At 30.8% G+C, this 15,522-nt stretch overlaps 1 protein-coding gene across 1 annotated transcript; it reads left to right on the top strand.

Annotated features, from left to right (window-relative positions):
• Window positions 1-2,686: 2,686 nt before the first annotated feature.
• On the top strand, window positions 2,687-8,276 carry LOC125817154 (dnaJ protein ERDJ3A). The gene is given in 9 exon segments (XM_049496715.1): window positions 2,687-2,882; window positions 4,054-4,109; window positions 5,551-5,624; window positions 5,998-6,027; window positions 6,030-6,550; window positions 6,634-6,975; window positions 7,103-7,340; window positions 7,343-7,455; window positions 7,568-8,276. Coding segments are annotated over 9 exon segments (1,752 nt in total). The 5' UTR covers window positions 2,687-2,792; the 3' UTR covers window positions 7,856-8,276.
• Window positions 8,277-15,522: the final 7,246 nt, after the last annotated feature.

The raw sequence follows: 15,522 nt of genomic DNA on the forward strand, positions 1-15,522 counted from the left end.
TCATTTTATTCATCTTTATATTTTTCATAAGTTAATTTTTTTTTGAAGTTTTTGTTTTGGTATTCCTCTTCATTCTTTGGATATAATTTTGGATTGATCGCATAGCATTGTTGTTTATCATGATTTTGTAATTTGTGATTTTTGCAACACTTTGACATGTAATCATAATTGATTTTAATACATTTTCAACAATCTATTCAAAATTTCTCTTCATTCATACGTTAATTCTTTTAGAAAAATCACTCTATTAAACTTCAACCTTAACACTAGCACATATAGATCTCATTTTATTGTGTGTCTTTATGTTTATTTGTAAAGTCTTTTCGTTCCTAGATACCAAAAAAAAGTGATGGATGTGAGGAAAAAGAGATTCATGTAATCACAATAACGATCTCCTCCACTAAATTAAATAATAGAACTCATTTTAGAGTGCGCGTTGAATAAACCCAATTAAAATATATAATACAGAAAATAGGCTTTGAAAAAAGATTGACGTAGTCTTTCAATATTGTAACATGAATCAAAACATACACATTGCTTAGTAATCATTTGTTGCATACTTGGATCACATTTTTTAGGAGTCAGTCTACGTAACAATTATAGATCTGGCTAGCCATTTATGTAATTTTAGATCTAACAATTTGAGTTTGAGTATGAACTTGTAATTATTTTAAATTTTATGGTCTATTTATGCAATTTTCCCTTTAAAATTATTATACTTAAATTTTGTTTTCTTAACATGAGCTCAAACGTATAAAGTACAGTGTTGGACCATGTTTAACACAAATATATCTGTCTAATTTTATTTATAAGTGTATCTCAAAAAATTGTTTATACTCCTTTTAAAATTTAAATTTAATTAGAGGCACGAATAACACCTTTCAACAAAGATGCTTATCATTTACTTTAAAAAAAATTATCATCTCTACGTAAAAAGAAATTGATTGAAAATTTTAATAATTATATTTTAATATTTTTATTTCACTAAATACTTGATATCTAATAAAATGAATTTTTTTTATCCAAACTTAAATAATATCGTATTCTATATAGAATAAAAGGCTATAAGCACACAAATTCATGCATAACGTCTGTATTTGAGTTATGAGCTTGTAACCAAGAGTGTGAGTCCCACTTTAGCACTCTCATCATTTTGATTTATTCATCTTACTTTTTAATATGTTATAGGTTAGAAAATTAAGTTAAAAGTTCTATAAATTATAATGATTAATAATTTAAAAATATTCGATTATATATTTAAAAATTATGTAAAAAAGTACTATAAAACACAATAATTAAAATTTAAAATTCATATAAAAATTTAGTTGGCTCTCCAAATTTCATATGTGCCACATAAATTGAAATAAAGGGAGTAATATATATTATTTGAAATGACATACAAAATATTATGAATAAAAAATAATTAACAACTTCAAAAATCTTTAAAAACATATAATTTTTTAGGGGAAAATTCACGTATAACCACTCAAAAATAGCTTAATTACGCTTCATAGTTATAGTTTGTTGATTACGATTCGTAGCTACATGTTATATGGAGGAGAGTGGCGAGCGAGATTGGGAGAGGGAAGAGAGAGGCGAGCGAGAGAGGGCAGAGAGTGGGAGATAGGTGAATTGTATAAGTATATCGGTTAGATAATTGTATATATGTAACTACTATGTATATGTATCAATTATTGTATCTGTATATCTACATACAAATTGGAGGAGAGTGGCGAGCAGATTGGGAGAGGGAGGAAATAGGTGAGCGAGAGAGGGCAGAGAGTACTGGGAGAGAGGTGAATTGTATATGTATATTGGTTACATAATTGTATATATGTAAATACTATGTATATGCATCAATTATTGTATTTGTATATTTGCATATAATTTGAATTTGTATCAATTGAATAGAGTTAAAAAATTTGAATTTGTATTTCGTATACAATTGAATCGAGTTAAAACATTTGAATTTGTATATCCAATCTCTCTCGCTTTATACAAACACAAAATATACATGTATTTGTATAATTTGTGTTTGCATAAAGCGAGAGAGAGAGAGAGGCAAAAGAGAACTGAGTAAGGAAATATTGTATTTGCATAATTATAAGTGTATAGGGCAGAAAGATATGTATTCGTATTTGTATATCACGTCTCTCTCGCTTCATACAAATACAAATTATACATTTGTGTTTGTATAAAGTGAGAGAGAGATTGACAAAAGAGTAGTGAGAGAGAGTCTAGGCAGGGAGATGAGAGAGGCGAGGGAGAGATGACTGAAAAGGGAGGAGAGTGGCGAGCGAAATTCCAGAGAGAGGGGAGAGAGGCGAGAGAGAGGAAGAAGAAGAGAGGAGAGAGGCGAGAAAGAATGTAATTATAGCTAGAAATAAGTTCCAAATTATAATTAATACAAATTGTAGCTATATTAGATAATTAACTAGTATATATTTAGTTAATGAAATAATTTCCCCTTTTTTTAATTAACTCTCCAAATTGTTTCTGTCACATGGAAAATTTGGGAAGCAAACTAAAATCAAAATAAATAAATAAATATTTATTACAACATAATGGAGAAATCTAAAATCTGATTGGCCAAAAATCGTGTAGCGCTGTCACAAATGCCACGTCATAAAAAACAGCCGAATGATCTGGAACATTCCCCAACCCCCGCAAAATCTATTAAGACCAACTTCTTCTTTTTCTTCATCATGTATGTCTCTCAAATTCACTGCTACGATTTCTGAAGAACAATCGACCCGACAAGTTGTATTTGGATCCGAATAATCGACCCGAATATGAAAACCCGACAAATTTCGATAGCCATTGTTCTATGTGCATCACTCTTTGTTCTCAACGTACAATCTAAAACTGTTGATCCTTATAAGGTATGTATGATTTTCTATTTATTGTTTTTTCCCGTTTGAATTTATGTATGATATATGTATTTTTCATATTGGCATGAATTAGGCCCGAATATAGTGGAATTTGAAATGGATATAGAGGATTTTAACTACATTGATTGAGCATCTTGAGGGCTAATTGATTTAAATTTTCACACTTTTAGATTTTGAACTGATTTTGGTGATTGAGTTTTCATGGGTAGCCCGGTGCATTAAAGCTTCGGGCTTTGTACATGGGTCTATTATACACAGCCTTGTCCTGTATTTATGGAAGAGGTTGTTTCCACGACTTTTGAACCCATGACAGCAACTTTACTAGCTATGCCAAGGGTACCCCTTTGGTGATTGAGTTTTCGTGATGTTTTTGATTTTTTTGTTTTTATTTGTCCGTTGGTTTTGTTTGGGGTTTATTGGAATTGCTCAATTTAACCAGTTTTTGTATATTAGGATAATGTTGTAATTGAGAAATTGTGTTTTGAAACTAGGAAATAGAGTAAATGAAGGATTGTCCCTTAGAAAGAAGGGAAGCAGACGATATCCTCAAAAAAAAAAAGGAGGGAGGCAGACGTATTATTGATTTGACAATGGAATAATATCTGTTTTTATGTAATTTTCATATTTAAATGATATGTAAAAGTTTAATGAGAATGTAAAAGGAGAAACTCCCAGTATGCTGATATGCATATGATGGATTCTGAAAAATTAAAATAGTCATGTTGCATTGGGTTTCATTGTTAACCCAGATTTTTCGTAGCAGACATATACACACATCTTTGTGGCACAAAGATTAGCAGATATATACACACATCTTTGTGGCACAAAGATTAGCAGATATATACACACATCTTTGTGGCACAAAGACAATCAATGTAAAGAGGAACCGCAAAAATACCGTTTGAAGTTAGGTGTGGCAAGTACTGAAATCTCAAATTGATCACTTTGTTTATATTCTTCAAAATGGAGACTAAATGAAAAAGTTCTGATCCTCTCGTTTTTATTAGTTTTAAGAAAATAAACCTGAAATATTCGGCATTGTTAAGCCTAAAGATTTAACTATGTGACGGTTCATAATGCTAGAATAGCTATATATCCTGAGTGTCCATGCACAGTGATTACCTCATCTTCCATGGTTAACAATGATTTTGAATTATTCCAGGTGCTTGGAGTTGATAAAAGCGCAAGTCAGCGTGAGATCCAGAAAGCTTTTCACAAGTATGTTCGCTCATCTTTTTTCCATTATCATTTTTTCTTTAAATCTCAATGTTTGTGCTTTTGTTGTTTCATGCTTACCATCCAGTAGTCAAGTTTCTCTTAGCCAAAATTTGGCATAACTATATCAACCGTTATCCTACCTACATGTTTTACTGGAGGTTCTGCCATGATTGATGTCTCTTTGTTGGTAGGAATTACCTTAACTTGAGGATTTGTAGTGGTGATGTGTATTTTCCAAGTACTTCTATTTGTGCTTCAAACTTTCACGTGTCTTAGAGTACTTGTAGTTTGGCCTTCAATTCTATTCATGTTTTACATGCTTCTGGGATGAAACCCCTACAAGTGACACACCAAGAGAGTGCCGAGTATATGTAAATTTCTGGGCTCTTAGTGATGAAAGTAAAGCAGGACTCTTCATAACTTTAAAATTACAGTTTTCCTAAGGATCCAGAATCTTAGGCCTGCAATAGCTGGATGTTTTCATCAATAAGCTAAGAGCTGAAATATCAGAGACAAAAAGTATGGACAAGTGCTAGGCTTTTAAGTGCAAGCACAATTAGAATGAATGGAAAAACAAAAAATGTGGATACTTTATATAAGTAAACAATATAAAGACATATATAAATTTGATAAAGATATTATGACTATAGCTAAACAAAGTATGTAGAGTGAAAAATCATGTTATTTCTAATTTATCAACCATTTCAATTTTTTGTTTAGATGTAAAGAAGTAGTTTTAAGTTCTCATTAACTAGTTTTAATGGTAAATCTTCAATTTATTATTCATTATCAGTTTATCACTCAATAATTCATCCAAAACTTTCTGCTAATGATTTATAAATCACTTTGCCAACTACATTTATTTGTTAATGCTTCCCTCTTAAAAGCTGAGACTATACAAATAAGGCTCATCCATAGTTCCTTGGTGCCGGAGGAGAAATGCCAAACTGAACTTTACGTAGCTTTGGGGCTTAAGCCTACCTCAAATAAGCCCTTAACAACGTTGGTTGAACTTGAACATAGCTTGTTTTGCCCGAGAACAAATGACCTTAGTATTGATCAATCTGATCCAATTGGTCTTAACTACTTATTCTTGTCATTGTCTTGGAATGGGACAGGATAAGTAGTTGGAAGTAAGACTATAAATTTGAAGGTAAAGGAACATATTGACAATTTTTTCCATGGCCTCTTTACTATCAGCATGCAGTAGGTTACTGGTATTTTCCTTAAATTCGGATCCTGCAATATGAGAGTTGCAAATATGCTCATGGTCGATTAGATTCTATGGGTTTCAAGGTGAAACTTTGTCTGAAGCTGTTTTTTTTTAAAAAATTGTATTTAATTGCTGCGTTTTTTCAATTGTTGAACTTCTCTGCATTAGTTTTCCGGCAATTAATGTTCTGTCCTTTTAATCTTCTCCTTTATCCCTCTTCCTTTTCAGGCTCTCACTCCAATATCATCCAGACAAGAACAAAAGTAAGGGTGCACAGGAGAAATTTGCTGAGATTAATAACGGTATAACAGCTTCTGATTTCTATCTTCCTTTTCAGCACTCTGCCAATTATCAAAAAGAGGAAAGAAAGAAATTGTAGTTGAGGAAATTAAAAGAATCGCTTTTGCTATTTTCTTTAAAATTCTTGCTAAAGTTATCACTAGAATCTGAGATCCAAAGATGGTGTTGTTTTTCTTATCTTTCTTCAAGGTGCTAGGTAGGTTTGATTTTATCTAAGATCCAAAGATGGGTGGTGATTAAAGGTTAAAACCCATGCAATCTGAGTTATCTTGATGTGTGCAACTAGTTACAGCATGCATTTTCTTTCTCTGGGTGTTTGCTTGCTTGATGATCAATATTATTAACTATCTGTATTATTTGTCTATCAAATTTCAGCTTATGAAATTCTGTCCGATGAAGATAAGAGGAAAACTATGACCTATATGGAGATGAGAAGGGAGCTCCTGGATTTGATGCTGGAGGCGCTGGAGATCATGGTGGATATACATACTTTACAAGTGGTGGACCAGGACAAAGTGGGTTTAACTTCGGGCCAGGTGGTATGGGTGGTGGACAAGGAGGTGCAAAATCATTTTCATTTTCCTTTGGCGGTCCTGGCAGCCAAAGCTCTTCTGGCTTTGGTTTAGATGATATATTCTCCAACATGTTTGGGGGTGGTATGGGAAGTGGGAGTCAGTTTGGGGGTGGTATGGGAGGTCGGAGTAAATTTGGGGGTTTTAGTGGCTTTGGTGGTTCAGGCAGGTCTCAGTCTAGAACCAAGAACTCTGGCAAGAGCATCCCTTCCGTAAACTCGCAGATGTATAAGAAAGAAATATCTGATAAAGGAATGACTTGGCTATTACTCTCTCATACATCTACATCAAGAGATATCCAATATTATGAATCTGTCATCAGAGAAGTTGCAAGCTCACTGGATGGGGCAATGAAGGTATGCATCCTTTTACTTACATCATAATACTTCTAGACTCTAGTCATTACTGTATTTCCACTGATGTGCTCTTACTGTGATAGGTGGGGAGAATAAACTGTGAAACTGATGCATCTTTTTGCAAGGGTCTTGGCATATATCCTCACAATGTGCCAAGATTGTTTGTGTATTCATTAAAATCAAGTGGGGATGGTGCGTTGATGGAGTACAGTGATGATTTAGATGTGAAGAGGGTGAAAAGTTTTTGCCATGATCATCTTCCTAGATTCTCAAAGCGTGTAGATTTGGACCACTTTGATTTTGTTTCCCAGACTGTAGGAGGTTTACCCAAAGTGATGCTTCTCTCAACAAAGAAAGATACTCCAGTTATTTGGCGTGCTCTTAGTGGCTTGTATCGAAATCGTTTCGTCTTCTATGATGCACAGGTTAGAATATATGACTAAACTTGTCCGTATGATTAGTTAAATACTGTACCAATTTGAATTTGGATTTGAACATGACTGCATTTGTTCTTTGTAAGTTTTTTACTAAAGCCTGTGTCGTGTTTAATAGGTTCGTGATTCTTCTGATCCTGCTGTCCGAAGGTTGGGTGTTGATGCTCTTCCTGCCATTGTTAGCTGGCTATCCAATGGGGAGAAACAGATTTTGAGAACAGGAATCTCTGTAAAAGATCTAAAGTCGGCAATTCAAGATCTAAGTAGTTTACTGGACAATTTTGAAAAGAAAAATAAGAAGGCAGCTTCAGCTCAGAGTAAAAGTGAGCAGAGTGAAGCAGAGGCTAAGCAAGTACCAGTATGACAGGCTCTAATTTCAATGACATTTGTGGGGAGAAAACTCCTGTTTGTGTGATTGGTGTCTTCAGGTCATCTAAAGCAAGGGATAAGCTAGAAAAAGTTCTATTATCGGTAAGTCATCAACTATATAGACTTTGTTCGGTGATTTATGATTTGCTCTCTTCTCTGGTATGAAATACAACCAATTTTAACTGATTTGTGACTCAAATCTTGCCTACTTTAGGTCTCTCAAAAGTCATTATCAAGACGACAGAATACTGCCTATGGCTCAAGAGATACAGTTTCCTATGCACTTTTGGATGCAGCAAGGCAGCAGTCTTTCTTGAATGCATTTGATAAATCAGGATATAAATCATCAGACAAGGTCCTTCTTGCATACAAGCCGCGGAAGGGTAAGTTTGCAGTTTTTGAGGGAGAAGTCACTTCTGAAGATGCAGAGAGTTTCATTAGCTCCGTTCTCAGTGGGGACGTACAATTTTCCAACACCAGACAGAAACCTATAGCAAAGTAAAAATTAGGAGCCAACTTCAGTGGAAACGAAAAATACTGAGATCTGGAAAACATGTACTGCCAGCCCTTCGTCATGAGCTGGAAGAAGTTGATTTAGCAACAAAGTTTATTAACTGTTGCCAGAGAAGGGTTCTTTTTCTTTTGGTTAACGGAATGCACATAACAGCAGCATACAACTGAACTGAACTTACAGTATAGCATGTACGTTGTGTCAAGGTTTCTATAGTCTGGTTTCTCAAGTCTATTGCAATTTTTCATGTATAATATAATCTTATAATCAGACTAGTTAGACTTGTTACTTTGTCGATGGATAAACTATCAATCAATATTTTGATAGTTGTATTAATTAGGACTTGTGAGTAGTAAAACATGTTAAGACAAGTTTTCTTGATTTAAGATCAAAATTTCTATGAGAGAAAAAAGGACATTTCATGGTTTAGTTTTAGTTTGATTTTAAATTTTATAAATAATCAACAAAAACTGAACCCAACCACCTATATAATACATATTTAAGAACTATGATTTTGCATACACATTTGTATGTAAAGATGTTTACCCTTGTAGTAATTGAATGTTTTGCTTTTACTATCTAGTTTGATTTGTAATTTTTATTTTGATAATGTCAAGAGTTCATTTCATATTTTTTTTAAGTCTGTTAATTAATAATCATTATTGTTTAATCAAAACATTATCGAGACATCTTGATATATTACAACTAAAGCTTTAATTTTTTTCACAAAAATAAAATCATTATATACTATGATGGTAGGCAGTAAACGCGAATTTTTAGTTATTATTTACTACATTTTAATTGAGTATAACCTAATATGATGAATGTATACTCATTATGTGGGTTCTGTTGTGTAGACTGAATTTATACTAAGGTGAATATTTAAAACTAAAACAACTACTCCCTCCGTCTCATTTTATATGTCATCCTTTTCTATAAATAATTAGTCCATAATACTTGTCATTTTATAAAATCAATGTATAAATTACCATATTGTTCCTTTTTTACCTTTGTGAGTTGTTAGCCTTGAAATATACATGTGACCAACTTAGAAAAGCTAAGTAAATGATTCAGGTTCATTGGTTAAATTAATTAATCAAAATAAATTAATTCATATTCATTGATTGAAAACTTGAGTTCCAAAAAAATTAAATAAGGGTAGAAGGGTAAAATTACATCATTTCTTAATGCAAGTGCAAAGTAAAAAGGTGACATATAAAATGGGACGGAGGGAGTATTTTAGAATGTCGAAATTTGAGTAGAAGATCAAAAATTATAATGAAAGAGTTCGAAAATCAAGTATACACGTAAAAAATATGAATTAAAATATGGAAGAACTATCTAAATACACAATTTATTTGACTATATTCTCTAAATTTTCTACCATTAGTGAAAAAATTACAAAAATTCCTACTTTACGCAATATATCGGTCGGATACATCACTTTATGTCATGTATCGATCGTACGCGATATATCGGGACGTTACTGTATGCAATGTATCAGTTGGATACATCACTTTACGCGATATATCGGGACGTTACTGTATGCAATGTATCAGTTGGATACATCACTTTACGCGATGTATCGGTCAGATACATCACTTTACGCAATGTATCATTCAGATGCATCACTTAATGCAATGTATCAGAACATATGCGATGAATCGGGACGTTGAGTGATGTATGCGAAATCAAAACGCGATGTATCAGGACGTTGAGGGATATATCCGAAATTGAGATGCGATGTATCGAGACGTTATGGGATGTATCCGAATTTCATCAAATTTAAGGAATTTTTAAAAATTTAAAAATAAAATAAAAAAAGAATATAATCAACTCTTAACACTGTGACATTTACTTAAAATCTACCTACAATATTCAAGATCACAAATTGGTCCATAGAATTGTGACACTAACTTGCAGAACTTGGAAGTTCTCCAAGAATTGGCAAAAGACAATTCATCTGCCTAAAATTTACTTGGAAATTCACCAAGAATTTGTTGGAGGAGCAATTAATGGGCCTAACCAAGAATGTGAGGTTCAATTAATATTGAGAAAATTTCAGAAATAACTAATATTAGGTTTACTTACTAATAATTGGCTCCATTATAATTTATAGTTATATTATTATTTGTTTCAAATATATTTAATGTATTATTTCAGTTCCATTGCTTTCTAACTCTCTAACTACTATTGTAAAAGTATAGCTAATGAAACAATTAATATGCACATTTTATTACTATCTAATAAAGGGAAATAGCAGGCAGCAGACCGTCAACACTTCTGCTTGTGCTGCCTGCTTATTCCCCTTGGCTGCCTCTTCTTCATTTAGTTAACTGCTATATGCTCTTTATTAAAATTTTAAAAAAAAGGCTGTTACATGCTGCCTCTTCTTCATCCAATGAAAATGGAAAAAGAAAATTGTCTTCTTCATCCAATGAAAAAATGTGAAATCCATTTAAAATTTCAATTATAAACTTACTTTCTTAAGATCCTTCATAAGATGGAGTCATGAAAATATTTTATGGGCTTCATTTATATTTTATATTTATCATTTTTTTATTAATTATTTTTAATATTATCATACTTAATTCTTGAAATTCTATCGGTGAAATATCACAAATAATGGTAAAAGTACGCGGTTAAGCAAATTTATACTACTTAATTACTCATCATAGCTATAGTTTACTATAATTATCACTCGCGACTAACATTATACATTAATTACGTGGGCTGACTTCGAGTTTGTATAATTAGTCACGTTTGTATATGTATAATTCACCATAATATACAAATACATATGTATAATATACAATTATCTAACCGATATACATATACATTTCACCTCTCTCCCACTCTCTACCCTCTCTCGCTCACCTCTCTCCCACTCTCTGCCCCCTCTCGCTCACCTCTCTCCTCCCTCTCCCAATCTCGTTTGCCATATATACAAATGCATATGTATAATATACAATTATCTAACTGATATACATATACAATTCAGCTCTCTCGCTCGCTTCCCTCCTCCCTCTCCCAATCTCGCTCGCCTCTCTCTTCCCTCTCCCAATCTCGTTTGCCATATATACAAATGCATATGTATAATATACAATTATCTAACTGATATACATATACAATTCAGCTCTCTCGCTTGCCTCTCTCCTCCCTCTCCCAATCTCGCTCGCCTCTCTACTCCCTCTCCCATTCTCGCTTGCCATATATACAAATACATATGTATAATATACAATTATCTAACTGATATACATATACAATTCACCTCTCTCCCACTCTCTGCCCTCTCTCGCTCGCCTCTCTCTTCCCTATAACATGTAGCTACGAATTGTAATTATCAAACTATAATTATGGAGAGTAATTAGACTATTTTTGAGTGGCTATATGTGAAAGTTCCTCAATAAACATTACGAATTTCAGATAATAATAATTGGACCCGTGCAAAGTACGGGCTTCCCCTTTCTAGTATAACATAAATGTGTATTGCCTTTTTAGTAATCTATTTTCAAAAAAGTTTGTGGGACCATGAATGATTAATTCACTTGTCAAGTAATGAATTACCTAACAAAAATAATGTTCATTCGAAAACATGAAAACAATGAGAGTTTATTCGGTATAAAAAAAAATTTGTTTTCAATTTTTTTTATATTTGATTGGTCAAATATATATATTTTTTTAAAAAAATAAGCTTCTTGTAAAAATAGAAAAAACAAACTTAAATTCCATATTGATTATATCTTCTTCCGTTTTCTCCGTCCAACACACCTCTTCTTCACGGTCCCCCTCCTCTCAATCCTCTATATCCTTCATTCCTACCATCTGATACATAGGGATGATAATGGGGCGATGTAAGGCGGAGATGGGATGGGTTGAGCTTAACCCGTAAAATTTTCAATTCGCCTCCGCTTTGCATAACATTTTTTTCATTTTCAACCCGCTCCGCATGAATCTGCCCCGCACAATTTTTTAATATATTCTTTTTCTAGTTAAGTTTGATACTTAAAATAAAATTCATAAAAGAAATTCATTATTTCATTAAGTTGTATTAATTTAATAAGATGGTGACTTAAAATTTTATTTTTAGAGGTCAATTGGGAAACATGTAAGAAATTGAATTGTTTTTTATTGAATTATTTTCATTTACTATCTTGAATATTTTAGCAGATTTAAAGAAATTATATGAATAAATAATGTGTTCACTCTTGTAATATGTAAAAAAATTTAATTTAAATCCACATAAAATTACATATACATGCAACTCACACTGTTCCACATTAATTTTTTTTAAAAAAACATTTCAATCCACCTCGTATTCCACTCACCCCGCATCTATCCCATCCCACTTAATCTTAAATCCGCTGCACCCCGCATCGGCCCACCCCAATTGCCATTCCTACTGACATCCTTGCCTCCCATAGTATTTTCCAAAGTGAATGCATTCCATTAGTTTTCGAACCTTTTGGCATGAAAGACTGTGAAATGTGCTTCAATTAATTTGCCTTGATACATTGGTCTAGATCTAGCTGAAATAAGCTATTATAGAGTACTTACCACTAAAATCAAAATAAGAAAATAAAAAAATGTAATGATTGACATCGAAATCTACTTTTTAAAAATTATTTTTCATCGTTATAAAATAAGTGACGTTTTAACAAAATATTGTTATTCGAAAATAAGTCATGTCACCTTATTTTGAAATATCATTTTAATTTGTCAAATTAAACACACATACTAAAAATCTTATTTTATTTCATGTTATTTTCTCTTTTGTTTCTTCTTTTAGAAAGATTGTTGCTGTTTTATAGCATGATTTTTGTTAAAATTACTATTATTATTATTATTATAATTATTATAATTATGTCCACGTCAGTAATTATTCTGATTTCGTTTCCCTTTGTCTCAACAACCAAGATTCTTGAATATTCCGTACGAAGGAAAACGTCTTTTTAAGAAACCAACTAAGTAATTTAATTTATTTTTTGTATTTAATATATAAATAAAAAATATTATTTTAAAAATATTGCATATGATCTTGTAGAAGGGTAGGTGTAGGAGTGTGGTGTGGGGAAGATGAAGTTATAAAGTGGGAAAAAGATAAGGTATGTTGAAGGTGAGAGGACACAATCAATATAAAATATTATTTGTGAAATTTATTTTTTATATTTTTACTCAACAAAATTTTTATTTTTAAAAAATTATATATCTAAAAAATATTCTAATTAATCAAACATAAGAATTTTTTTAAAAAAAAATTCTTTAGAATTTGAAATCCAGCTTATTCATATTTGTTGGGTTCGAAAATGATTAGAGCGTCATGTGAAAGCTTACAATTACAAATCATGACATCGATAAATCAAATGACAAAAATTTATACTAAAACTCAAAACTAACATATTTTTACTATGAAAAGAGCAATCTCGTTCTATCATTTTCTCATATTCATATTCAAAACTAAAATACTTTTACTAAGAAAAGAGCAAATATCATTCACAATTGCACGTGGATACTAACACTTGGCACAACTATTCTTAGAGAAAAAAAGTTTGCATGGAAGACAGGTGGAGAAGTGAATACATTGAGCTACAAGTCTAATCCATCGTTTGGCCATAAATATATTTGAAAATTAATATTTTGCCATATAATTTATTAGATCATTACTTGATAAATATATTTGGTAAATATCTCAAGTTTTCAAGTTCTAGAAAAAATTAAAAATTTAGGTTGAATTCTAATATTTGAGAATTTTTAAAATTTTAAAAATTACCTCAAATTTTTATATTTTATAAAAACACCCATTATTTATAGTTCTGGACTAAATTTCAGTACTAGTTTATTGTACAAATTTATATTGTTATATTCATATTTTATACAATTTTTATCCATGCTTGCTCTCTGAGAAATCACTTTCAATTTAGTTTTTCGTATATAAATCAATGATATTTTTCTTTTGTTTTCTTCCTCTTTTTTCAAATTAATATTAATTTTGTTCGTTGTCATGACTTTTTACGAAACGTGTTCATTATAAAATGATAATACAAACTTATGGGTATTTTAAATAATTTTTAGAACTTATAGATATAAATCATATATTTTTTTAAAAAAATTAAATATTTCTCCCAAAATCTATGGTCAATCACTCAGTGAAACTTCACCCAAAATTGAATAGCCAAAAATATTTAAAAATTTGTGGTCGAATGCTAGCTAAATTATTGGACTCCACTTTGCATCCGTCAAAGGTGGAGCTACGATGACGTCATAAAATTATACTATATATATATAGAGGTTAAATCTTAATTACCCTTAAAACCAATGGAAACTTGTATTGCGACGGTAAGAATATGCTCAAAACTTACATAGCTCCCAGATTCAAATCCTTTAAAGTGATTTTTTTTATTGTATTTCTTATTCAAAATTTGAACACCCTTTATGAAATTTTTTATTATTCCACTGACATCAGCCATATTGATTCACGAGTGCTCACAAAAATTATGAAAATAAAATTTAATGAGGGGTAAGATTTGAACTTTATAATTTGTTACAGTATTTTAAATTAATTTATAATATATTATTTAATTAAAAATATTTAATGAATATTACAAATAATTTTAATTATTTTCATGATTTTAAATTGTCACATATAACAAAATATCTTTTAATCTTAAGAATTTGAACATGACAAATGGACAAATAAAACTAAAAAATTACTAAAAAGAATCATGTTTTTTAAAAATAAATTAAAAAATAGTCCGAATAAATTGAAATGAAAGAGGTGCAGATTAGTACAAGATATGTGTGATTAAAAGAAACACTGAATTCTTAAAATTCGTACATAATTATATGGACCCACCCCTGCTCATTTTTGTATCGAAGTTTATTAATTTAAAAATTTAAAGAAACATCAACAAATTAGTATATTTAAAAAACGAATTCAACAGGTCAAATCATTAAGTAGTTATTTGGTCATGCAATTTCATATCATGATATGAAATTGTGAGATGAAATTAGTATTTAGATATGCGATTTACACTGATTTCATCTCATAGTTTCATATCATAAGATTAAATCCCATATTTTTCAAAAATCATGATTTAGAAATTTCAAATCATAATTTGGAACTTTTTTGAAATACAACAATTAACCCACAAATATATGTTTTGTACAAACAACCTCACATTTATAATTTATAATACTAACCATTTAAATCATATGTAAATAAAATTTATAATTCATATCATTATTTTTTAAATCATTTATATCTCATATAATGATTATTCTCGCCAATATAAAATTCATTATTACTTCAAATCAGTTCCTTCTTTACCATTTATATTTCACCAAATTTTATTACTTTTTTAACAAATTTACTTATCAATCAAATTGACAACCAATGGCTAAAATTAACTATGTTAGTTTGTCTTCTCACTCATATGATCGAGAAATGCAAATTCAACGTGAGAAAATTATTTGTACTATTTGAGAGGATTATTTTAAAGATTAGTACACTACAACTTATGTTCAATTTTATTTTTTATTGAATTAAAATTTGATAAATAAATATTGTATTTTTTAAGAATAACTTTGTGGTAGTGTATTATGTGATTTTATAAACTTTTACTTATTCCATATGATTGCATAGAAAATTGAGATAATTT

The sequence above is a fragment of the Solanum verrucosum genome, unplaced genomic scaffold, assembly GCF_900185275.1.
Source record: "Solanum verrucosum unplaced genomic scaffold, falcon-dt-bn FXZP01000094.1, whole genome shotgun sequence".
In the NCBI taxonomy this organism is placed as follows: Eukaryota; Viridiplantae; Streptophyta; class Magnoliopsida; order Solanales; family Solanaceae; genus Solanum; species Solanum verrucosum.